This window comes from Natator depressus, chromosome 12 (assembly GCF_965152275.1).
Source record: "Natator depressus isolate rNatDep1 chromosome 12, rNatDep2.hap1, whole genome shotgun sequence".
In the NCBI taxonomy this organism is placed as follows: Eukaryota; Metazoa; Chordata; order Testudines; family Cheloniidae; genus Natator; species Natator depressus.
This window is the reverse complement of record NC_134245.1, coordinates 21,069,657-21,095,342: the sequence shown is the minus strand read 5'-3', so window position 1 is coordinate 21,095,342 and position 25,686 is coordinate 21,069,657. Positions and strand designations below refer to the sequence as shown.

At 40.8% G+C, this 25,686-nt stretch overlaps 1 protein-coding gene across 3 annotated transcripts in view; it reads left to right on the top strand.

Moving 5' to 3' along the window:
* C12H19orf12 (chromosome 12 C19orf12 homolog) overlaps positions 1 to 20,890 on the top strand; it is a 28,734-nt gene extending 7,844 nt beyond the window's left edge. The window contains exons 2-4 of one of the 3 annotated variants that reach the window (XR_012641563.1): positions 7,031 to 7,207; positions 10,024 to 13,542; positions 18,508 to 20,890. Coding sequence is in view for 2 of the 3 variants with exons in the window: in XM_074968686.1 (XP_074824787.1) it covers positions 7,048 to 7,207; positions 10,024 to 10,276; positions 20,345 to 20,408 (477 nt within the window). In the remaining variant the exon portion in view is untranslated. Of the gene's footprint in view, positions 1 to 7,030; positions 7,208 to 10,023; positions 13,875 to 18,507 lie in introns of those variants that run through there. The other 2 variants (XM_074968686.1, XM_074968687.1) reach the window with 2 other exon arrangements.
* The last annotated feature ends 4,796 nt before the right edge of the window (positions 20,891 to 25,686 follow it).

Below are 25,686 nucleotides of genomic sequence, written 5' to 3'. Positions count from 1 at the left end.
GAGATAACATTGCTCTTAGTGTTTACTTGCCTGTGTGGTCTAAAGGATGTCACAGTTCACTTTACAAATTGCAGGCGCTGACCTAGCACAGTTGGTCTTATTTTAATTTATTTGGTTTAAGGAACAGTTTAAGAAAGTCGGCCTGTTGACTGACTGACTGACAGACACCTATATAAGTCATATTCTCAGGTGAACTACTGTCTGATTTAAGTGGCTGGTGTATATTATTGGGTCACTTGCCGGGGTGAGAAGGTGGTCAGGTCTTGTATTTCTAATTAGATTAGTCAATTCTGTATATTACCCTGGAGACTCAGTCCAATTTTCAAAGACAAATTTCTCAAATTGTGCTTGAAACGTATGCTGGGAATGCCTGCCTGGCAATACCCAACCTTTTAAACCTTTGGTGTTCTGTTAGGAACCACTGGAGCTTTCTTCCACCGTTAATATTTCCTGGAATAAAAAGACATGGTAACAATGGACCTCAAGCCAATATTGCTAAACTAGGGCCTGATTTATCTATTTAGATACTTGCATGACCTCTGTGGTATTAGAGTGCCTAACACATAATTAAAAAGAGAAATAACAATAATGCTCTCCTTTTTTCCCCTTCACAACCTGGAGGAGAAATAGCTTGATTAGTTTATAGAGTTTCTCTTTGCTTGCTTACGTGAGTTGGTTGTGGGCCTGTGAGAAGAAATCGTTGAGGGAATGCTAATTTGAAGAAGTTAGTTTTGCATTTGGCTGCAAAAGTGTGGAGGCTTGTGGTCATTCTGATCTTTTGTGGGAGTGATCTCCATAGCTCAGATCCAGCTCCTGGAAAAGTTCTCTCCTTCACTAACAAGCTTCCCCACTTGGTCAACATTGAATGTAGCTCTTTTTGAGACCTCAAGATGATGGTGGGAGAGGTGTTTAGCTAGTATGTGTGACATACCCAGGGTACCAGCTGGACTGTTGAACAGCTGGGTCCCCCTCAATTCTCCAACCTGGGGCATCTTTCTCACTGCTTCGCTGTGAGAGCACCTACTCCTGGTCTGCCCACACACAGTCTCCATGCAGATTACTTCCAGCTATACTTGGGGCCTACCACGTTCACAGCCATGAAAAATGTGTTGCAGACTGTGAAATCTGGTCTCCTCCCATGAAATCTGGTCTTTTGTGTGCCTTTACGCTATCCTATACAGACTTCACGGGGGGAGACCAGCGTTTCTCTAATTGGGGTCCTGAGCCAAAAGGGAGTTGCAGGGAGGTGACAAGGTTATTTTAGGGGGGTCATGGTATTTGTCACCCTTACTTCGGTGCTGCCTTCAGAGCTGAGCAGCCAGAGAGCAGCGGCTGTTGGCTGGGCACCCAGCTCTGAAGGCAACGCCCCGCTAGCAGCAGCTCAAAATGGTGGCAATACCATACCATGCCACCCTTCTGCGCTGCTGCCTTCAGAGCTGGGCAGCCAGACAGTGGCAGCCGCTGACTGAGGGCCCAATTCTGCAGGGAGCAGCGCAGAAGTAAGTGTGGCAATACCATACCATGCCATCCTTGCTTCTGTTGGTGGCGGCTCTGCCTTCAGAGTTGGGCTCCTGGCCAGCAGCTGCTGCTTCCCAACTGGCTAGCTCTGAAGGCAGCAGCGCAGAAGTAAGGGTAGCAGTACCACAAACCCCCCTACAATAACCTTGCGACTTCCCCGGCCTTCCCGCCCACTCCCCAACTCCTTTTTGGATCAGGACCCCTACAGTTACAACACTGTGAAATTTCAGATTTAAGTAGCTGAAATAATGAAATTTCTGATTTTTAAAATCCTATGACCATGAAATTGACCAAATGGACCGTGAATTTGGTAGGGCCCTAGCTATGTTGTATGAATGCTATAGCCAGCCCGCTCTTGAATTACACTGCAGAGCAACACCAGCAAATTCCCACGTCCAGACTTTTCCTCAGAAATGTGCATCTTGTACTGCCCTGCCCTCTCCTGAGCTATACAAGCTCATGTGAAGTCTGTCATTTTATTAATAGAAAATGATGTGCACAAATCCTGTTACCCCAGCTGAAGTTTCCCCAAACACTTCAATCCAAGCACGCTGGTTGATACAGCAATAAAACAAATTTATCAACTACAGAAGGATAGATTGCAAGTGACTACAAGTAATGAGGCACAAAAGTTATAATTAGATACAAGTAAATAAAAGGTAAAATGCAACTAATACCTAACTTAAGTGAATTCAAAACACCACATGTCTCTCAGAAGGCTGAACTCCTTTCAGTCAGGATCTCTATTCCCGGTCAAAGGCTATTTCCTTTATTCAGGTGTTCTCGATGTTGTTAGTAGAGATGAAGGGAGAGATCATTTGGGGCGTCCCCCATTTTTTTATATTTTCCTCTTCCTTGAGGATCATCTCCAGCTGGGGTTCAGGAGACAGAAAGTCTGTGGGGATGGGAACCTCCAGCTGTTTCTGTGCCAAGATAGAAATTTATTTCTCACCCTTTCTCCTGCCAAAGAATGGCCATTTAATCAGATGATGGTCTATTTGATTTTATTGACACCTAGCTGAGGAACTAGTTTGTGGCTGCTCTTAGTAATATCCAGGGATCCTAGTTTTCCAAGCTTAAAAAAACCAAAATACTCCGATTTAAAAAAAAAAAAACAAAAAAAACCCCCATTTTCCTTGATTAAAATGAAATGTTGAACTTTAGTTTCTCTAGCCGCTATATATATGTATCAGTTGAACACAATGTTTTATTGATATATGGTAGAACCCCATTTATCCATCTCTCCATATTTACTGAACCACTAGCTGACATCTGGAACCCCAGCCACTATCAGCCCTGGGTGGGCTGGGGCTGTGGCTGTCAGCCCTGCTGCACGGGACTGGTCGCCCAAGGCGCGTTCCTCCCCCCATCTTAAAATAAGGGATAGAATGCTCTTTGCCAATTCTCCTGATTATCCAAAAATTTTATTATCTGATCTGGCCCTGGTCCCAGTTAGATTGGATAAATGGAGTTCATCTGTAAATTTAAAGCTCTTTCAGAAATCAAGCAAAAGAGGGTGAGGTTGCATGCATTGAACAAGTGACACTGGTACTTTCAATAAAATTTATTGTATGTTTTTATTTTTTCACAAAATGTAAAACCTAAAGATTCTCTGTAAAACTTCAAATTCTGTGTGTTTCTGCGTTTTTTCTGTGGCAGATGGATTTCTAGGATTCCTGGTAATATCATACAGTAGAATCTTATAACTTTACATACAGTTTTGCTACACACATTTTACCGGGACAATAACGATCAGCAAGTTGTGAGGTTTTGAATGATACCTCACAAGGCATACTTTGTACAGAATTTATGATAGCCTTGAAAAAGGAATGAACATAGGGGTTCAGTGTGTCATAGTATGGCCACGCAGGACGGAATCCTTGAGGAGGCCAAAAGGACACCCAAACTGCACATTGGGGGCTGTATGCTGTTTAAATTGGACATAAAGGAGATTTAGAGAGCTGCTTGTTGTCTCATCAGCATTGCAGTTACTTCCTATCAGGGGGCCTTGTGGGACACCTCAGGGTGAGGGGTTTGGAGTTGGAGGAACAGGTGTCCTCAATAAGTCTCTGGATTTGGGAAGGGGAAGGCCATTTCAAGGAGTTTCCATTCACTCCTGAGGCTTGTTGAGAGTTTGACAGGGCTATTTGATGACTGATAACACGAGATGCTGCAGAGAGGTCAGCAGGATGTATGTACATGTGCTTCTCTTGTCGATGGGCAGGAGGAAAGCACAGAAACTGGCAATACTTGAGGGTGCTCAGTATCAGTCCAGACTGTATCCCTAATTCTCAGGCCTTCATTCAGGGTGAAATTTGGTTACCTTGAATTCAGCAATCAACTTTCACAAGATGAAGCCTCGTAATTCATATTATTCACCCTGCCAGCCAAGGTGGATTTGATTTCAATCAAATTGATTTAAATCATGATTTAAATCACTAGTCAGGAAGACTCAGTTTAATAATGGATTTCTACACAAAAGTGCTTTCTTGTTGGTTGTTATAACCTTAATATATATTCTTCACAACTCAGAGATAGATGTAGGTTTCATTTTTAGAAGGTACACACTATACACTTTTAACATGATTTAATTTGAAAACTTTTCAGATTAGTTTTACAGCTATATCAGAAAATGAATGATTGATTATTTCATTTACCAAAAGGTAATTGAAGCAGATATTTATGAAGTCCCTCGGAGGTAAACTATCTTCAGTTCAACAGGTTAATCCTTAATATTTGGAGGATTTTCTTGCCATGCTGTATTAGGAGGAGAACATCACCAGACAGACATTTAAACTGTTTTATTTAACTAAAACAACAACGTTAGGTATTCTGGATATATAATATTTTAACAAAACAAGCATATGAATTTTTGAATTTAGTTAAACATTCAAGTTTTTTAAAATCAGGTTTTTGTTAAAATAGTTTTTAACTGAAATAGTTAAATGAATTTTTTTTTAAAAGCAACAAAAATTAAATTGACTGTGTCAGCCAGGTCAACATGAGAAACTTAAAACATTGGCTTCTGCAGCTAACTCAGTCGTCTTCACCTTCATTTTCCTGTTTGTTCATAATCTGGAAAAGAAAAACAAGCGTTTCTGCTTTTTCCGGTCCCAAATGATTTCTCAATTTGGAACAAATTAGTCCAAAGGAAGAAAATATTCTTTCTACACTGGCAGAAGAAGCTACAGCTGTTAAAAGCGAGATTACCGCTTCAACAGTCTCTGAGTCCAAGTGCTTAAGTGACTTCCACCAGTTTGCTGGTGTGACTTTCTCTACCATACCATTCTCTCACTAAAAGGGAAAATCTATAATGGCCTGCTGCCATTATAGATTTTCCCTTTTAGTGAGAGAATGGTATGGTAGATTTCAAATCAGTGAAGGCTACACTCAGAAAGATCTCAAGACTTCTGGAATATGCTGCTCAAACAGTTCCACTTTTTTGTTTCTAGTGCCTGTCCCTCCCTTCTCACATTTATCTCCAGACTTCTTCTCCTTGTCCAGATCTATTCCGCTCCCAACAATCATCTATTCATTGAACTTTTTGAAACTTTGCACTTTTAGAGAGAGGTAAGGGATTGACTCTGTGTACACAAATTTGCAGATGGACAATAGGGTTGAGGTCTGTTATAGCTCACCTCTATATATTATTTATTTATTTCTTTAAAAACATTTTTGCTGTTAACAAGCATGTTATCTCTGGAATTGCAAATCCACAGTTTGAGGACTGCAAACCTAAGCATCTCTCATGGTATCTTCTAGACTGAGCACTGAGTCCCATTGGGTAGATAAAGATTAACCTAAATAATCTATACAGAAGCCCTTAGAACCTCATAAGATTGGGTCCTTAATCCATGAACTATTGGAACTCATTTACAAAACTTTTTTTAAACATTACATGAATATATTCTCATACTATAGAATTAAAATTTATAATCTTTATTGCATGATGAGAGATCTTTGAGCTATAATGTATCTTAATTAAAACTATCTTTAGATAGGTTTTTTTCCTCAAAGCATTTTATCAAAATCTGTTTTAAATAAAATCATTAATTTTTATCTACCCTGCTGCCAGCTGTTGCTCCTCATCTAGAAACTATTTTTACTGTTTATCACTGCACCAGGATGAAAAGTTCAGTCTTCAGTCTACTTCTCTATGCAACAGTCTCATTGAGAAGATAATTAAGAATATATGTAGATGTAGAAGCAATGTATGTCAGTACAGTGCATCTGAGCAATATATAGAATACAGTAATACAGTAGTGCATGGAAACTTCTTTATTTAGACACAGACAAAGAACACATAGAGAAACAGTGATATTTAAAAATATATATTAAAGTATTTCCCCTGCCTTATACATACCCAGTAGCATCTTGTGGTAAACAGTAGATTTTACATTTGTCTAAAATTGCATAAAGTGCTGCTGGTGGCTCAGCGGCTACCTCCCAAAACTTACAAATGTTAATTATATTGCACCCTGTGCCCTACATCTGCCCTTGGCCCTCACCCATGTCGATAAATTAGGCACATGCTCCAACCCATGTCATTTCTGTACCTTCCTGGCCTGACCTCAATTAATTTCGGCCTCATATCTCACCTACCTCCTAGCCCCCTTTCATTTCCACATCACACCCCTCCCCTCTCCCCCCCATCTACCTCTTTCACCTCCGGTATCCTCCTGCAGCTCTGGGGGCTCCTTTTCACACACTCCCTCACTTGTGGGCTTGGATGAGGCAGCTGCAGTGAATCAACACCTAGATTGTAAAATGCTCTGGGGCAGTGACTGTTTGTTGTTCTGTTTTTACGGCACCTAGCTCAATAAGGTCAAATCCCCTGACTGGGGCTCTTATGTACTAGCATAATATGAACATTTTTCATTGCCCTCGTAAATGTTACGGAAAGGGATCTTCATTATGAAATAGCTTTCAAATTTAAAGTTAAGGTGAAAAAAATCTCACTTCTCTCTGACACTCTTTACTTCCACTTCTACATCTACAGGGCCTGTCTTTACAAGAAAGTAAGGAATTGACTTGTTAAATTGACTTGTTAAATGTATATTACGCACACACAAACCTTCATTGAAAAATATGCTATTAATGTTGCAAAGTTAGGAAATGCCAGAATTAAGGATGCCTGTAAATTATAATCTTCTGATCATAACTTGATGTAAGACCGAGTCATTGCCTGTTTCTTTTCTCACATGTAGCTGTTGGCAACGTTGAATGGACATGACAGTTGTTTAAGGCTCAAGACAACACCCTATACAAATAGGCAGAACATTTAAAAATGTTTCATTACTGTGATTTTGACCAGATTAAAAAATCTGCACGAAACCAAATACGTTTGGAAGTATGCAACACCTGTCACCTGTTTCTTTTGCTTTTCATTGCTGCATTCCTGTTTCATTGCTATTTGCAAAACTTTTGGTCTCTGTCTTCTTTTGGAAGAAGAAATGTTATTCCAAGAGCTGATCCTTTTTTATAAACTTGACCTTAAAATATATCTTTTCAGGGTCCTAACTAGCCAAGATGCCAATCGACGTTAATGATGTGATGCGCCTATTGTGCCGTATCTCTGAAGAGAGGAAGATGAAGGCTGCTGTCAGGCATTCTGGACGAGGAGCTCTAGTAGCGGGTGCAACAGCATTTGTCGGGGGCTTAATGGGTGGTCCACCTGGAATAGCTGTAGGTAAATACACTCTACCATACAAGGAAAGAGGGTTTGGCTCATAATAAGAGGAGGTGTTGAACTAAGGAATTAAAGAATTGATGTGTGACGTGGTTTAACTAGACGGTAAAGCAGGTTTTCATAATACTTTCTGACAGTGAAAAGATACTCTATATGTCGAGTGCTTCGGCTTAAATTCATGGCTGAAGTGGAGCCCCATGAAGGAACTGTTAGATCATTTCCTACAGACCTTTGATAAATAGAGAAAAATGGGTTGGAGATTCCCAATTTTACCCCTTAAGGAAATGTATTTCATTTGGGTATAAAGTGAGGGGGAGGAAATCTTTCCAGTCTAACCATATCAAGGGGCGTGAGAATCTTTCCTTAATAAAAATATCCTCCTGACAGTAAGGTTTTATTTATTTAAAATTTTGTAGTGTGCTTGTTATCATGCTGGATATATTTAGTTTTTTCAGAGTCCCATGTTCCCTGTCAATTAGCGTTTCTCTGTATAACAAAAATGATACTAAAGCCCTGAGCTTAGTAGCAATGAGAGATACAGAAGAGAGAATTCCAGATATCTCCTTTATTAATAACCTTTTGTGGCGTTAAAGCTAGATTACTACTGATGTCACTTGTGCCCTAATCCTTCAAACACTTGAGCCACGCGTGTACATTTAGTCGCATGAGCAGTCCCATACACCTCAATGGGAATACTTACATGAGTAAAGTTGTACATCTGCTCGTGTGTTTGAATAATTGGGGCCCAAGTGACTTCATTCATAAACTAGCTTTAATGCCACAAAAGGGCATTGTAGAAATACAAAATAAACATATAACAGCACAGCCGGAGATACAAAGAGAAACTGTAAAGCTACCAGCATTACAAACACCCATCTTAATTAATTATCAGAAAAAAGTCTTGTTACAAAGATGCTACTAAACTTTTCAGTAAGAAATAGGTAAAACCAAATGGTTGTAAGAAATTTATAATATCGAGACCAGTAGGAAGTACTAAGAAGAATGTAGCTGTCCAAATACTTAAACTGGAATTATAGAAATCATCAAATGAAACCAACCTGTTACAGCCACAAATAAATTTAAAAAATAAATAAATAAAAACGGGACAGCTACCTTAAAACTAAAAGGTGCATGTCCTATATACCCCAGTTTAAGTGACTGTCTTCCTGTCATAGCTGCTAGGGACATTGCAACAAGTGCATTCTTTGGAAGGGAGACTGAGTGCTTGTGTGTCCTTGTTTGTATGCAGCTGTAACTGAATCAGAGGACTCTGATTTTATCTAAATTATTACACTGTAGAAGTAAGTGACCTGTGACTGAACATTCTAAAGTTTTAGCTTGGTTATGGAGGCACTTTAAGTTTTAGCAGGAATATGCACTAATTATGGCTGCATTATTCTTTTACTGTAAACTGGACAGGAGGGTTGTCATTATCCCTGGCTGTGAGGAAGTCATATGATGAGTTCCCTTGCTGTATTTGCCCCCTGAGAAACGTGCAGTTTATCTTGCTTTCCAGTGCCTAGATCAGTTGCTTGGATCCCTTTGAGGGGAGTGAATTGGTGAATGTTAACTGAAGAAAACAAATGATTGTGTAAGAAATCTTCCAGTCTAAGAGCCACATCTGTGATTTTTATTTTATTTATTTATTTTTTCCATGTAGTGCTCCCTAAATCAGGTATTGATGATCTAATAAAGGTGTGATGCAGATGAATGCAGCCATTGTAGGCTTTCAAGCATTTCACTAGCATCACCGGAAGAGTTGCAAGCTCAGTAAAATTTGCAAATTAAGAAATTTTTGTCTAGTGAAATGGGTATATAAATGATGATCTAGGAGCAGACCCTGAGAGTGAGGCTTCTGGAAGCTGAGGAGTGTGGTTTTGGAATCCATTTTGGAAACCTGAGGCAGCTAAGCTAACCAGGACACTCCTGGCAGTGGTGTAAATTATTCAAGACTTTACATTTGCTCTGTTATGTTAAAGAGAATTACTTTACAGTTTGGGATTGATTCCCTTTTGAAAGGGAGCACCCATTATAGATCTGTACTATTGAAACTTCCCCCTGGAGTAGGCACAATGATCACCTTGACAGCCACATAGGATCCCCCACCCCCAGTATTCTTGGGAGGGGACAGATCAGCTCTATACAAAAGAGAAGAGCATGTTTTGGAATCCATGGTACTGCCTGACCAGTGAGAAAGTGCTGATTCAGTAATCAATAGGGTGACTGTCTCTAAATCAGTACTCCCCAAACTGTTGGGTTTGTTTCCTGTTTGGCATCATATAAGCACCAGCCATGCAGGGACTTTATGAAGGAACGAGAGTAATAAGCCCTGTTTAACAGAGGCAGAAAACGTGTACCGTGCTGTGGATTTGTAATGAGAGAGAGAAGTAAATTAACTTTGGCCACCAACGTATGATTTATCTCATGGTTTCCTTGACCAGAGGGCTTTATTTAAAAAATCTGTCTTATCCAGAATCTGTGATCTTCTGTCTTCTCCTGAAGAGATCAGTCAGGGCCATAAAGGATGATTTTTTTTCACTGATTTAGGGCTTTAAGTTATTAGTACTGATTGTGTTAAGAATTGTTTTGCGATGGGAGCTGACTTAAAGTCATGGAAACTCTTTTTGGCCACCTTTAACTTGTTTTATATATAACCATTAAAGTAAATGTGCCTTGGCCTCCCAACTCTCTTCATTAACTTCCGATAGAGACAGCAGCACCAGTGTTGTTTGAAGCCTGGTTATTGTTGGGTAGGGTTTGAAATTTAATAATTAAAAAGTGGAGACTGACTAATTACATCTTCATTGATTTTCTAGGGGGTGCAGTTGGTGGTTTATTTGGTGCTTGGATGACTGCTGGACAGTTTAAGCCAATCCCTCAGATTATACTGGAACTGCCTCCTGCTGAGCAACAGAAGCTCTATGAAGATGCCTTCGCTATTATCAGGAACTTAGACTGGACTGATGCTGCACAGTTGACTGCACTTGTAATGGGAAATGCCGCCCTCCAACAGAAGTTGGCAGCAGTGCTAATAAATTATCTTTCACATGAGCTAAGAGCAGAAATACGGTATGGAGAGTAAACCTTTTCAGAGTGTGTTTTTTCACTTTACAGTGAGGGGAATTTTATTTTGACAACTGTGATCTTTTATTTAACATAACGATTACTAGTTAGTGCAGCTAATTATAAAGTTAAGTAAATGCAGTAGGCAGATATAAATATTATTTTGGTTTTTGTGAATCTAGAATTAAATTACTGTATTATCTTAAACTGATTTGCTGTGCCGTTTAAAGTACTGTGTATTGAAAACTGAAATCGAGATCATAAAGCATTAAAGGAGCTATGTTTCTCACACCAACTATCATTGGGGAAAATTTTCAGTGTCAGTGTAGTAACTTAGGCTCCTAGGTTCCACTTTTAAGAGGGATTTAAGCCCAAAGTCACTTGGGCACTCTTGAAAATTTTACCCACTATCATGGACTGTAAAGGTTGCAAGAATGAAGGGACTGCTACTGAGAAGTTAAATATCTTCTCAAACTTTTCTTCATTCCCTGCTACAACTTTATCCTAATTATTGAGTCTTTTAGTCACATACAAGTCTTACAGATGCCTAGCTGAACCTTATTGCAACAGCTGGACAAAATGTGCACCGCTAGGTTGCTCCTGCTATCCTTGTATGGAAAGGCTAGACTCAGAAGGCTAAAATGGTTGTGGCTGGCATCTCCCATCCAACTGCAGAATTGGGGTTGTCATCTCAGCATTGGCTTGTAGAAGAAAAATGCTTTGCTCTGACTGAAATTTGTTGAATCTGAACTGCAGGTGTTAAGTGATACTTTCTTTAAAGTATTTTCAAGGTGGTGTAGTATAATCAACAAATCTTCAGTTCAAATTAATTCTCTTTAAAGCCAGAGCTAACTTTTTTCTGTGCTGCAGTAGCGTAATATATGTATGTCTTATGATAGAAAATAATGTACCCCTGCACCCTGATGGAATATCATGTTTTTATGTGTTTTGCTTTAAAACAAATCAGGTACATCGGAACTGTGAACTGAAATATGAGCAAATATGAGGCACGTTGTTTTATTATGTCTAACTATTGAATAATGATTTGGGATGGTTTTCTACACATGTTGAAGCTGCAGACTCTAGATGAAATTATGCTTATCTTCTGATTTTCCACTATTTATATTGAAACGTAAGACAAGCTCGCATATACAAACTGTACAAAGGTGCCTTCTTTTATATGTAAAAATGTACAAGAAATGAAATGGTTTTTATATTATATTCTTTCCCTAGTAGTAAAATCAAAATAAATTTTTTTTTTTTTGGTCAGGCTTCTAAAATTTGCCATCTGGCTGGGGAAAGGTGTGTTTTATTGACAGTTTACCAAGTGTGTTGGGTTTAGCTAATTTACTTTGTACAAATGTAACATGCTATGAGTAAGCCTGTTTTGATTTTCCCCTGCAGAGTTCATGGGCAAGCTTGAGTGTCACTGTCTTTAGTAGTTCTTTCCAGTAAAGTGGAAAGCCGAACAGAAGTGGATTATAACTGGACCAGTCTCAGTGCATAATAATACCAAAGCAGGAGAGTACAGTTTAATTTGCAGGGTGCTTGTAATATAGTTGGCTTTTTCGAAGGTTTTCGGATAAATGTAATCTTACATGTTTTCATACAATCTGGTATCTGTTTTAGAAATATCACTGTGCACAAGTTGGGCAAGCTGTAGAAAACTGTAAATTGAAGTAGTTGCCTTCATAGCCACAACACTTAAAATGAGACATTGCCAAAGAGGGATAGCAAATGACAATGATTGGATAGTTCATGAGACACACAGCCTTTCACATCAGGATCGTCAATTTAAATCCAGCCAAGATCAGTAGTAACTTGAGGGTAATTTGATATCTGATTGTAAAGTGGTCCATGTAAAATGAGGTGCTGGCTTCAGTTCTTTTGTTCTAACAAAAATGCGTATGGCTTCAGCGTGCTTTACATTTTACGCATGGGGAAACTGAGGAACAGGTGGAGTGGCTTGTTGAAGGTCACTCAACAGATCAGTGGCAGAACCCACGTCCCTTGAGTCCTAGTCCAGCATGCTATTCACTAGGCCCCGCTGTCTCCTGGAGGCAGGTGTCCCCATGATGGCTCTGATTCAGGACAACACTTAAATCATATTAACTTCAGTTGACCGTCAGGAATCAGAACCCGTTAAAAGCATCCTTGCTGGCAACTGGAAAAGGTCCGTATGTAGACTGGACTACCCACAGGTTCCTCTTTCTCCCATAGACTTGAGGCGTATTGTTGGGGCAGAGTGTGACTATCTTCAATGGATTACTCTGGGCTTCAGGGCTGTCATTTTGCATCTCACAAACTGAAGTTTCCTAAGCACATCACTTTGTTTTATTATGCATTTCAATAATCTCAACCAGTTCTCCATCTCTCTCTGCTCCCAGCACAGTGACCCCACAGTTAGGGTGGTCTAATAGAGGCTCTGTTGTGATGTCAGAGCATTCAGATGATTGAGTGATCGCAATGGCTGAACCCCCAGGGTGTTGCTTATAACTTAATCACAATAACACACTGGGTTGCAGTGAACATAGATGAGTCATTTTTAAATAAGCAGATGACCAAAATCGAAACCTCTTGCAGCGCCAAAAGAAAGTGAGCTGAATTTTCTCAGCACCATCATCTAGTTCAAAGCACGGATGCAGATAAACTCCTGAAGGCAGTGAGACTGCATGGGTGTCACTGTGCCAAAAACCTAATTTGGCGTTCAGAGCATATTATTACTTTTGATCGTGCACAAGAAGCAAGGAATGCAGCTCAAATCTCAGTCCAACCTGAGTTTCTGGGGTTGGCAGTGAGAAAAATATCTTTCTACTTGTAAATTGAGAACACTTGATACGGAGAATGGAGTTCTCAATGCCATTTTTACAGAGTCCCTTTTCAAAGTAGCCACGCTTAAATGTTTGTCCCAATCCACGTTGGCAGAACTTCACTGAACATTGCCAGAAGATCCAGTTTCATCCCCTACGCCTCTGGCCTACAATCCTGCAGTTTGAGTTTGCAACTATATTTGTTGTTTGGTCTTGTCAGAGGATTTGGCTGGGTTCAGAACTCTGCTCCAGATGATCAAGTTTGCAGCAAAAGGGCAGTTGTAAGCTAATTTATTAACATCCATCTGTTGCTGTTCTTTGGCACAGAGATGTCTGTCCACCACAGCATCCCTTGTAGAGATTGGAAGCAGTCATGGGCAGGAGATAGCAACTTCTAAAATCCATTCCAGCTGCATAATGTCTGGGCTGAGTGTAAGAGACAGTCGTCACCTAGGAAACAAGGTAAAGCAGTGCCAGCAGTTTCAGGAAGCAGCTGAAGAAGAGTCACTGTGGGGAGATGGGCATATTTATATAAAGAAACCATCTGCTCCAATGCTGGTTATTAACCTGCTTCATTGTAGATGTGACAGAATCAAGCTAGATTTTTTTCACAGGCAGATGGTGTATTTTTAGCTAAAATTATCTTCCCTCCCCCCCCCCCATTTTTTTTTTTCTTAAACTGTCTGGCTTTAAAGGGGAAAGCAAACATGATGGAAAACTGTAGCAAAGGGAGGAAGTATCTTGCTTTTTAAAAGGTTGAATTCCAGTGCAGATTAGTAATTGAGACACGCCATCTAGTGGGGGGAAATTGAAGCTTTTCTTAAATCCATGTATATTGTCATATGGACACAGCAATCTCGGCTTTCTAATGCTTTACCTCATGAAACTGGAGTATATCTTATTTTGTTGCTATTAATTCATAAAACTCTTTACGAGGCTAGAAATATTAGCCTACCAGTGACTTTCATTGACATGTTTGTGATAAAATTGGTTATTGGTGACTATTAAGAACATAAGAATGGCCATATTGGGTCAGACCAATGGTCCACCTAGCCCAGTATCCTGTCTTCTGACCGTGGCCTATGCCAGGTGCTTCAGAGGGAATGAACAAAACAGGCAATCATCAAGTGATCCATTCCCTGTCCACTCCCAGCTTCTGGCAATCAGAAGCTAGGGACACTCAGAGCATGGTGTTGCATCCCTACCCATCCTGGCTATTAAGACATGTATATGCCATCTGTAGAGATTGGTGAATTTGTGTGGTTTTAGTTGCTATAGGAAAATAAATAAATAGCTGCAGGAAGTAAGTTTTACCATTATAATGACTAATAAACCCAACTGGATTTAGCATACTTGCTAAGTAACAGCCAAATAAATAACTGGACTGATCTAAGCTGCTGCCAATTTACAAAGAATCATTGATCATAAGTAGGTTTGGAAGAATTAGGTTTTTATTTTTTATAACTCTTGACAGATATCAGTTTATTTTTAACGCTTTTATTTTCATCAATGTAAATTTTTCATAGTGGTACAAAATTATGGATTTTGAGCACTTTTGCTGTTTTTATCAATTTAAATGTTCACAGTTACCGGAAATTGGGAGAGGTGTGACAATAATTATCTAATGACAGTAGATGTTGAGATTCAAAAACCATTAAAACACAACTTGTCAGCATCATATGTCAAAATAGTCAAAGTAAACATCCTTAAATCAAACTCTTAAGTTTTCAAGCAGCATTTTTCTTATTTTGTCTATCTGTAAATTTCAGTGATCATCAAAGGAAACCTTTTTTTCATTGGTTTGCATGTATATAGTGAAATTATGTTTACTGACAAAATTCAAATCCTTCCAAGCCTAATCATCATTGAAGCTGGAAAGTCACTAAAAGATAATTGTTCAATCTTTGGTTTTGCCTACATGTATTTCTTGTTCAATTTTCATTGGTTTTAGTAAGCCTAAGGTGTAAGTAGAGTTAACTTACTATTCCTTTACAAGTTTAAAGATTGGGTTACTGACAGACTATGGTTATGCTAGTCGTGTATTCCATCAGCGTAGGTCAGATCTTCACAACTGGTGTTTTTATGCTAAGATATAATCCTTGACAGACTCCCTCCCCTCTGAGGTAACAACTGTTAGTGGTTATGGGTTTCAAAGTAACATAGAGTAACAGGATCTGACAAAACTGGAAGCATACGCAAACCCTTTAAACCACTGTCCTGGTGCATTGCTGGGTCCATCCCTGACAGAGCAGCATGGCAGAAAGCTGTGGGGGGGGGAGAAATGCTTCCGTCTATTGAATGCTGTTTTCCTTCCACTCCCTCTACAAAGGCTTCAGGAGCAGCAGTGTTGTATAGGCCCTAACCAGCCCTGCTTACTAAACAGTGGGTGCATGAGAACCTTCCCAAAATAATTTCTAGAGCAGATCTGTTTAAAAAAAAAAAAAATCCAATCTTTTTTTTATTTAAAAATCATCAGTGATGGAGAATCCAACATGACCCTTGGTAAATTGTTCCAATGGTTTTACTCTCACGGTTAAAAATGTACACCTTTTATTTGCAGTCTGAATTTGTCTAGCTTCAACTTCTAGCCACTGGTTCTTGTTATACCTTTCTCTGCCAGATTGAAGAAGCAGTTATTCAATGTGTTCCCCATGTAGGTATGCTTAGACTGTAACCAAGTTACCCCTTAACCTTCTCTTTGTTAAACTAACAAGATGGAGCTCTCACTGTGAAGCATGTCTTCTAATCCTCTAATCATTCTCATGGCTCTTCTCTGAACCTTTTCCAATTTATCAACATCCTGCTTGAATGGTGGGCATCGGAACTGAACATAGTATTCCAGCAGCAGGTCACAGTAGTGCCAAATACAAAGGTAAAATAATCTCTCTACTCTTTCTCAGGATTCCCCAATTTATGCATCCCAGGATTGCATTAGCTCTTTTGGCCACAGCGTCACACTTGAAGCTCATGTTCAGCTGATTATCCACCACACCCCCCAAATCTTTTTCAAACTCACTCCTTCCCAGGATAGAGTTCCCATCCTGAAAGTATCTTTGTTCCCAGCTGTATGCATTTACCCTGACCCATATTAAAATACATATTGTTTGCCTGCACCCAGCTTTCTAGTGATCTAGATCTCTGTAGTGTGTTAAGCGCCCACCCTCACCCCCCCCATGTGTTTAAAAAATAGAAATAACAGGAACAATCATTTTTTCTTTTCCCAGGCTGCAGGGTAAATAGCTGTATTCGTTTATAGGGTGATTGGTGTGCTGGCTTGCTTGTCCGTGTTTGTATTAGAAGTCATGGAAGGACACCGAATTCTTAATTTTTTTTTTGGTGCAAATTTCCCCAGGAGTCGCGTATGGATCTTTCTAGCCAAGCTTGAGCCCCATAGCATGGGAAGCAATCTCTAGGTAGTGTGCAGAGGGAAGATGGATTCTTTTTTACAGCGTGTCTGTTTGGGCATCAGTACTGTGAAGTAATCTGAGGGTACATGCCCTTGATAATCGGGAATGTTACAGAGGAGGCAGGTTTTTCGAAGGATTTGTTTGTTTTTCTATGAGCATCACCTCAGTCTTGATTCAGTGTTAACCAGCGGCTCATCTTTCAGGGGCTGATTTTAGCTAAGCACTGAGAGAGCTGGGAGATGGTGCTGTTTATATTTGACATAAAGGAGATAGAGCTGGGTGTTAAGCTGTGTACTGCTGGCATTTCAGCCTGTGTTGTCTCACCATCTGTCCCAATAACTTTCATATGACTGTTGAATAGTAACATGGGGAGAGAACTGAGCCTCCTGGGGCTACTCAGATTTGGGCTTTGGAGGAACACTTCCCTATAATGACCCTCCCAGTGACTTTTTTCAAAAGCATCCCAAAGAAATGGTAACTCTGTGTGCACACAGACACACATGGTGACAAATCATTCCCTCTAATTATGACGCTTACAAGTAGCTCAGATTTTGCCTTGGCAGGATTGTGTTTTCAGTGAGAATTGAGCACACTCAACCACTGATACCTAAAAATCTCAAACTGTATAATGTCCATGGGGGGTATTGTAAAAATATATAGTCTGGAATATCGGACTCCTAAGACAAAAATGCAGCTTTTCAATTCTTATCCCCATTTTATAGGTGGAAAGTAGGTCTCAAAGTTACATTGGGAAAGAACTGGGATTTGAACCCAGGAATCCTGACTCCTGGTCCTGTGCTCTAACTAGCAGACACATTCTCTTCACAAGCAGTAAGGTATGGGTGCTCATAGGACAGTGTGATATGGAAATACCTGCCTGGTGTTAGTCACATCACCATTCATCACCACTGCTATGTAAGTATGGAAAAACCTCAGAGTCTCAAAGAGAGGAGAGGCAAATGGCTGATTAATTTCACTTTGAACACTTCTGTTTCTTTCTCCCACACCATGTACAAACAGCTCAGTGTGGCTTTGCTGCTGAAAGACATTTGCAGAACTTCTGCATTTATTATCTCCAGATGTTGCACACGTAGGAATTTTTGCTGCCACAGTGGGGCGCTGTCCTCCTATGCTGTTCTACCTATTGTAGTGACTGCATGATGAGACCTAATGGAAGTATTTCCTGGAAGTGATGGCTAGCTCATTTTTGCCCCCATGCAGCTTGTATTGCCAATTCCTTCCCTGTTTGAACAGCTGAGCAATTTGGAGGAATCTTTTGTAATTGTTTTGGGGTAAAGTTTTGAAGGTGGCTAATTGATCTGATGTAGCAATACTTTGCTGTGTGACCTTGGATGAGTGATTTAAATTCCTCATTCCGTTTCCTTATTTGTAAAATGGGGATGATAACATTGACCTGCTTTGCAGAGGGTTGCGACTGTGATGTTGTGAAGGCCAAAAGTATAACTGGATTCAAAAAGGAATTAGATAAGTTCATGGAGGATAGGTCCATTAGTGGCTATTATTCAGGGTGACCAGGGACACAACCCCATGCTGTGGGTGTCCCTAAATCTCCAACTGCAAAAATATGGGACTGGATGACATGGGATGGATCACTCAATAAATTGCCCTGATCTTTTCATTTTGTCTGCAGACAGGATACTGAGCTAAATGGACCATTGATCTGACCCAATATGGCCTTCTAATATTCTTATTGTTAATCATTCAGTGCTGGCTATAGAATGCCTGGAGGTCCTGGTTTGGAAGGAGCTATTGAAGGGTACAGTGTTATCACTTTACTATTAATTACTATTAATATTAGATTATTTTTTTAAATGATTCTACTGTTACAGTCTGTGATTATTAGCACTCTGATTGCTTTACCCTTTAGGAGACTGGCAAATCCTTAGAGGATCTGATTTTCAGTGAGGTCCTACCCTGGTGCCAACATGTGCAGTTTTACATGTGTGCACACTAACACGCTGGGCAGTTGCAACCTTTACACTCTGTTTACCTTTCATAGCTTCTCTTAGGAAAGAACATGCCCATGGCGAAGGACTCTGGAAAAATCGGGCCAGCTCCTCTCTTGGCAGAAGAACACAGTGTAGTGCAAGCAGAGCCAAGCTATTAACCCCACTCTCAGCTGACACTTACTTGGCAGATGATGCAGTGACTGGATGAACGTTTTAAACGCACACATGCTTTTGAGACCAGTTCCTGTGGGCCTTGTCTGCACTAGAAAAATTAGTATCCCTGTTCCAGCAATTGCCATCAGTTCTGCAAGGGCACGAGTGCAGCGTTTCTCAAATGTGGCCACCAGTGGATTTTTTTGTGGCCACAGCAGCCTCCAAAGCATGAGTGGAGATTGGAGGAGAGGCATGGGGGGCATTGTTGATAGTGGGGAGCACAATTTAAAGGTTCATCTGCCCCTGAATGGCTTCAGTTACAGTCCCAGTCCCCGCCCTTTACCCTCAGTCTACCTTCCTGGAAAGCAGTGGCCCCTCCCTGCAGTGCCCAGCTGTTGCTCCTGAATCGCTGTTTCCAAGGGAAGTGAGATGTGCCACCTTTGTGTTTGCACTGGTGCTGCCAGCAGGGATTGGTGCCCTGCACCATGCAGGCTCCTCGGGAGGTCCAGACAGCAGCTCTGGAGACACTTGGGGCCGGTGTGCACAGCGCCGGAAGTGGCTCATCAGTGGAGGTGGCTGTGGCGTTAGGTTGCTTGGGCGCCCCTCTGGGCAGCTCCCCTGCTCCCACCCAGCTGGGACATGGGGAATCTGGGACTCTGCAGGCAGCCAGTGAGTTCCCAACCCACCTTCCCCGGGGCAGGCTCTCACTGAAGAGCCATGGGAGGTAGGGACAGAGATGGGTTGGCCCTTGGACATGTCTCTTTATTTGTGTTTCCTAAAGTTAATTATTTTAGGAAAAATTGTGGGAGCAGCCACTGGATAGAGTTGGTGACCACACTCTGAGACCACCAAATATTTTGTTGTGAGAACCCCTGCACTAGTGGTAGCAATGGTATCATTATTGCTTTGAATAGGTTGTCCTGACAGAGCAGTGGTAACCCCTGAGCTCTGTCTACACTAACAGCTTAGCACCAGTGCCGCTGTCCCATTGCTGGCTGCTGTTGTAATAATTTTTTTTTTTTCTACTGTAGGTGCACTCCTGGCGGTAGCACTAGCTGGCTGGGAAGACTGACACTGCTTGATAATAAAGTAGAATGCAGATTTGGGGTATAGCTCAAGTCTAATTTAACAGCAGACTTTCAGCTTGATGATTTTTTTTTTAAACTAATGTCTTTGCATTGCAGTGAACTAAAGCTATTAGCCTTTAATTAGAATAGGAGGTTTCTTCTTTACCTTTCTAGAGATCACAGAAATCCAATGCATTTCTCAAGCTGTGAGCCAGAAATCAAACATTCATCACATAATTGCAGTAACTATGTGCTAATACTTCCCATTAAATATGATTTATTAATTCTACAAGAGCATAATAGGAAAAGACATGAATTCCATTCCAAAGTTGGCAAAAATTCCAACATTCCAGTTTAATTTGATGGCTCAAAGACGTCACCAGAACCATGCTGCTGTATGTGAAGAGTTTATACAAAGGTTAGAAAAAGTCTCAAAATTTGGTGAAAACATATTTTACCCTGTATTTGAACTTCTGTGCCTGTGTGATTATTAATGAATAGTGTGGTTTCCGTTTCAACAGGGATCTCTCTCTTCACATTTTGGGCATCATCAAAGGAGATAGCATTGCCTAAGGCACAGGTATTGGATTTGAAAGACCTGGGTTCAATTCCTGCCTTTGTTGATAGTTTGCCAAGTGACTTCCCTTGTTTGTGTACTTTGCTTTAGTTTCTCCATCTGTGAAATGGGGATTATGCTCCTGACCTCTGGAAGGCACTTTAAGATCTGCTGATGAAGATTGCTACGTAAGAACTTCTTGTTCTTTTGCTATTTGCCTCCCTCCAGTTCTACAATCAAGATGTCAAGACATGGAAGAATATAATAAATGTTAGCGTAGGTTCGTACTAGTGAGAGGGGTAAAAACTATTAGACCATGAGTCCAGATACTTGCAAAGGCTGGTTATTATTTCCTGAGAGACTATATCCAGTCTTAAACTGATATTATACTTGATCTAAGCTAGTATGGGGCCCTCTATACTTAGGCCTCAAGGAATCTATATAATGGAATTTGAACATTTTTAGGTCCTTTCAGTTAACCTTTTTTTCTCCACAGTCTGTGTGAAAGAGGTAAAAAGTGCAACCATTATCTTAAGTTAATGTGTTTCTTCTGAATATGCATATGTCAGATACTCCCCTGCTGTATAGTTTGATGACAGCATATCATGACCTGCTATTGTATGAAATATGAAATGATGGGAGTGAATAATCGTTGTAATTCTGGCTCAAAACTGATCTAATAAAACTGTCCTTAAGGGATTTATATTTTTATCTCAGCTGTAGTGTATTTCACACAGAAGTGCCATGTCTTGAAAGAAGTTACAGCAAATTAATCATGCAAATTGGGCTGAGTCAACCCGATGAACACTTATAGGTTTAAAGAACAAAGATATTGAAGGTGACCTTTGCTGCAGCTGGCCAATAAGGGCACCTGGCTCACAACCCTGATACTGCTTCCCTCAGATGACATTTTTTTTAAGAGCTGAAGTTTTGCCAGTCTTATGCTATAGAGCTCACAGACAGGAGTGTAGATTCTGTCTAAAGGATATCTTCAGAAAAGCAGCACCGTAGGTAATTTTCCCTTACATGTGTTTGTATGTTCAGCTGAGTTTTCATTTTCACCCAGCTGAAAATGCCAAAGGCCAATGTATATTTAACATTTTATTACCCTCAATCCAGCTTGCAACTTTTGTTTAATCCTCCTGCATGGATAGGGCAGCCCATGGCTTCTACCCCAGGCCCAACTTTTAACTCATGTCCACCACTGTTCTAGCCAACTTCTCCCTTCACCTAAACATTCTACCCTAAGGCCAAAATGTAGGAGTCTCTCCCAAACTTCCTTCCTCACCGTTACAACTATCTCTGTTCTTCAGCCCCATATAATCCAGTCCTCCAAGTTATAAAAAGACACAACCTTGCTCTTCCTAGCATGAATGAGACTTGCTAGGCTGGCTTAAGAGAATCCAGCAATTTCTTACATGCACTCAGGACCAGTTCAGGTAGGCAAACTGCCACGAATCACCTTTCCAAAGTCCTCTCTAGCTCCCCACTCCAATCTTGTCTGTTCATTAAACATTGTGTTCAGCAGGGGCCTGATTCTCTGTAGCCCTGCAGCCTTGTGTAGTCACATCAGTGCAAAGTGGGTATAAAATGTTTCCCATCTGCTCTGATAATATTGTACATCCCCTTTGCACTGGTGTCAATGATTGCTCAATGAGCAGGATAGTGGAGGATTGGACCCTTCAGTGACCTGTTTTGGCTGGGTCCCATTGGTAGTCCCATAAAAGGAGTTTGCTTTCTTGTTCTCTAGCTTGAGACCATTCAGTCTGGGAAGCTTGTGCCATAACTGCGGTGACCATCCTTCCATTGCATAGCAGCTGTTTGCATATTTGAGGGTTTTTTCCCCTTCTGAAGTTTGGCTCTGTGGGAGCCTGTGGTGCTGCTGAGCCTAATCCCGGTTCAGGCCTTTCATGTCCACAGCCCGGGCCCTGTGGAACTCGGCATGTTGACAATGGCTGTGGCACATCCCCCTGAAGTAAGGGGTGAAGATTAGACGTTTTGTTCTAATCCTACTACGAGATAGTAACCAGGATAATGGGTACTTTTGTACTGATATTAGCTAATTAATCCTCAAAGCAGCCCTGTGAGGAAGGTAAGTATGTGTTTCTATTATGCATAATTTTAGCTTTGTTTTGGAAATAAAATCAGACTGGACCTTTACATAGCTTAATTCATTCCCTGAATTCCATCACGGGCTGCCTATGTTCATCATAGCAGGGCAACTGAACCAACTGTCACGGTTGTTTTGGTTGGTTTTGGCATGTCTTTATAAACCTCAGGTATTTATGTGAAACAGCACAGAGCAAATCTAGCATTCCTAGTCTCTTCCAGGTTTTTATGACAGCCCAGCTTCTGTGTGCATATTCTTTTCCTCCCACTCCCATCCTCACAGTTACATAGCACCATTTACCAGGCTCAGATCTAACTGCAGCTATGACTCAAGGCATCCAGATAGGGTGTCAGTGGAGAGGGTTGAACCAGTGACCTTTGGATCTAAAACTATGAACCTCTAGTGCCTGAGCTAAACAACCTAGGTTCTAGAGTTCGAACACTACAGCAGACTCATAAACCTCTGTACAGGTAAACTGACACTTTAGGGAGGTGTGGGAACATTTTGTTTTGACTGCATGACTTCAGACCTTTTCAGACCAGCCAAGCCTCCTTATCCCTGAAACTACATTCTCCACAATCTTTCCTTCCCCTTCTGGGCAGACTGGCATGTCATGATTTGTGTGTATAAAAACATCATCTGTATTTTCCACAGTATGCATCCGATGAAGTGAGCTGTAGCTCACGAAAGCTTATGCTCAAATAAATTGGTTAGTCTCTGAGGTGCCACAAGTCCTCCTTTTCTTTTTGCGAATACAGACTAACACGGCTGTTACTCTGAAACTTGCATACATGTCACTTCTGGGGTGTTAATATTCCAGCACATCCCCTACTGTGTGTAAAATGTGACACACCCTCTCCAAAACAATCAAACTACATGAACATTGCAACACATCTGATGTTATGGGAAATGTCTTTCCTGTAAGAAAGGAAAACCCACCCATTGCTTTTGTGCCTGCTCTTCCTCCCTGAAAGTTTTCCATTGTACATGCGTGTAATTAAATAAATGATAGGAAAAATTGACCTCACTATGTCAGTCATCTGAGACCTCTAATATAAATGTCCTCCAGCTGGATCTCAAGAGTCAGCGTATGAATAAGAATTACATTCAACACCTTTATGACTTGTTTTAAGTAGACAAGTCCTTTACCCTAATGTTTCCATGCCATCTGAATCCAAATAATTTAGTTGCGACTACAAAGCTCATATGACTGTCTCAAGCCCAGATACATGAACATTACATTGAGAGGCCATCACTGTATTACTCTTTGCTTACGCAAGTCAAAGGAGAGGTTTGTCTTAAAGTGAGATGCTCCCTGGGTCATGTGATTGTTGATACGTTCTTTGTGTATTCTTTGAGTAAATCAGCATCTTTAAATCTTTTCACAATGTATGAGATCTAAGTACTGATATCTACAGTGCCCCAAATATCTGCTTTTACCAAACTCTGCTTGTTACCTCTCCATGAATGGACAGCGCTAGTGAACCCTCAGATCACACAAATGTTTACAATGCAAGATTCATTCAGTTTTAAGGTAGATGTGTTCTGCCATTCACATGGTTCTTTAGGAAGTTACAAATATTCCACACTCCAGCATAAATGGAAAGAGTTGTGGATGCCCAGCTCCAGGAAAATACAGCCTTTAAAAACTAGAGGCAGAGAGATTTGGGGTGGTAGTGGGGGGGAGAAAGGGAAAGTTCAAATATTGCAGGAGGGAGAAACAGCCTGACAGGACTACAGTCAAGGTTTCCAGAAGAGACTATTGATTTCAGGTGTCCTGATTTTAGGCTCCCAATTTGAAAAACCTTAAATGGGCTTGATTTTCAGAAAGAGTTAAGCTGTCTGAAAATCAACCCCTTGAATGTGTCTGGAGTTGGACACCTAAAATCATGAATTACCTTTGAAAATCTTGGCCTCCGATTTAAGTCCTAGGATGGAATATAGAACTCAGCAATGGATCTGGGAAGGGAGCTCTTCTGTGTTTAGTATCACTAAAGTTTTATAAAACATAAAATTACTGGGGCATCATGGTATGTTTCTTTAAGATTTTGGGCTGAAACAAGAATAGCAGTTTTGTCTGAAGACATAACAGGAGTGACCATGCCTGTTTTACCCCGTTACACTTTTACAAAGATAAGGAACAGGATGGGACAGTAATGAAACCCAGTGTGCTAAAACAATGCAATAGAAGGTAGTAGATTTTTATGCAGGGCTAGGTCATTTTCTATTTCCTCATTAGCATTATATGAATGACAGGAAAAACTGAAGCCCCCTGCTCTCTGAAGCAGCCCGTGCTAAGCATTTCTATTGGGTTTTTCACTTTATTGACACATTGTGCCACGATGGAATAAAAATCCAAGTAAACCAAAGCTATGATGTCGCTCCACTTGGAATGGCTTTTTTTAGTGGCTGTTACCACAGTTTTATATGAACATCAGTGACATCACAGATTACACTTCAAATAGTAGATGAGTGGGCAGGGCAGCTTTAGTCAGGCACCACCCTTGATAAATACTTTTTCAGATTGTAATGCCTCATATAGGCCCTGGGTCTGCAATCTGACCTATAAATCTGCTCTTGTGCAAAGTCTTGATGACAGTGTATCTCCGTAGCTCCATTGCAAAGCAAGTGTTGTGGCTGCACAATTGCTCCCCGTCTTACGACTGACCGCCAGCAGAGTAGCACTGTGGGAATTTACTCCAGAAAAAGGCCTTCTGCAGATAAGGCCACACATAATAAAGGCTTCCTTTGCTGCCTACCTGCCCCGGGAGGATGTTCTACTTAAGTCCCATTGTTTTGAACTGGCTATAAACTTACATGCCATTGGAGTGAAGTGTGGCCTTAGAGACTGTGTGGGCTATCTGGAATTTGCTGCAGAATGACTGATTATTCAGAATGGCTGTGTCTGGGGTATTTATTGTTCCAGCATGATCCTGGGCCTGCCAGCCTGCATCTACAGCAGAAAACTCTGTCACTTCCACTGGCACTGCTGCAGCCAAGTCCGTGCAAGCTACAACAGCATGCTGCTTCTGCCCACAGCACTCGCTGCGTAAGTTTCACAATGCCTGGTACAGCTCTCTGGAGCAGTATTTAATGCCTGTGGTATATTGTGTATGTTGCACATGTTTGTATTTTGTTTTGTCTGGGTGCATCACATAATACTGCCCAATGAAGAGCTTTGCACTTGAAAATACTATAGAGGCCAATTACCAGCTGCTCCTTGAGCTGCTACCAGACTGACGTGGCACCAAGGGACGCAGTTCTGTCATGAGCACCATCACCTGAGTGTGTTGGTGCTCAAGGAGTTAAGGAGCTTGATTTCATTACTTCAGTCCATTTATTT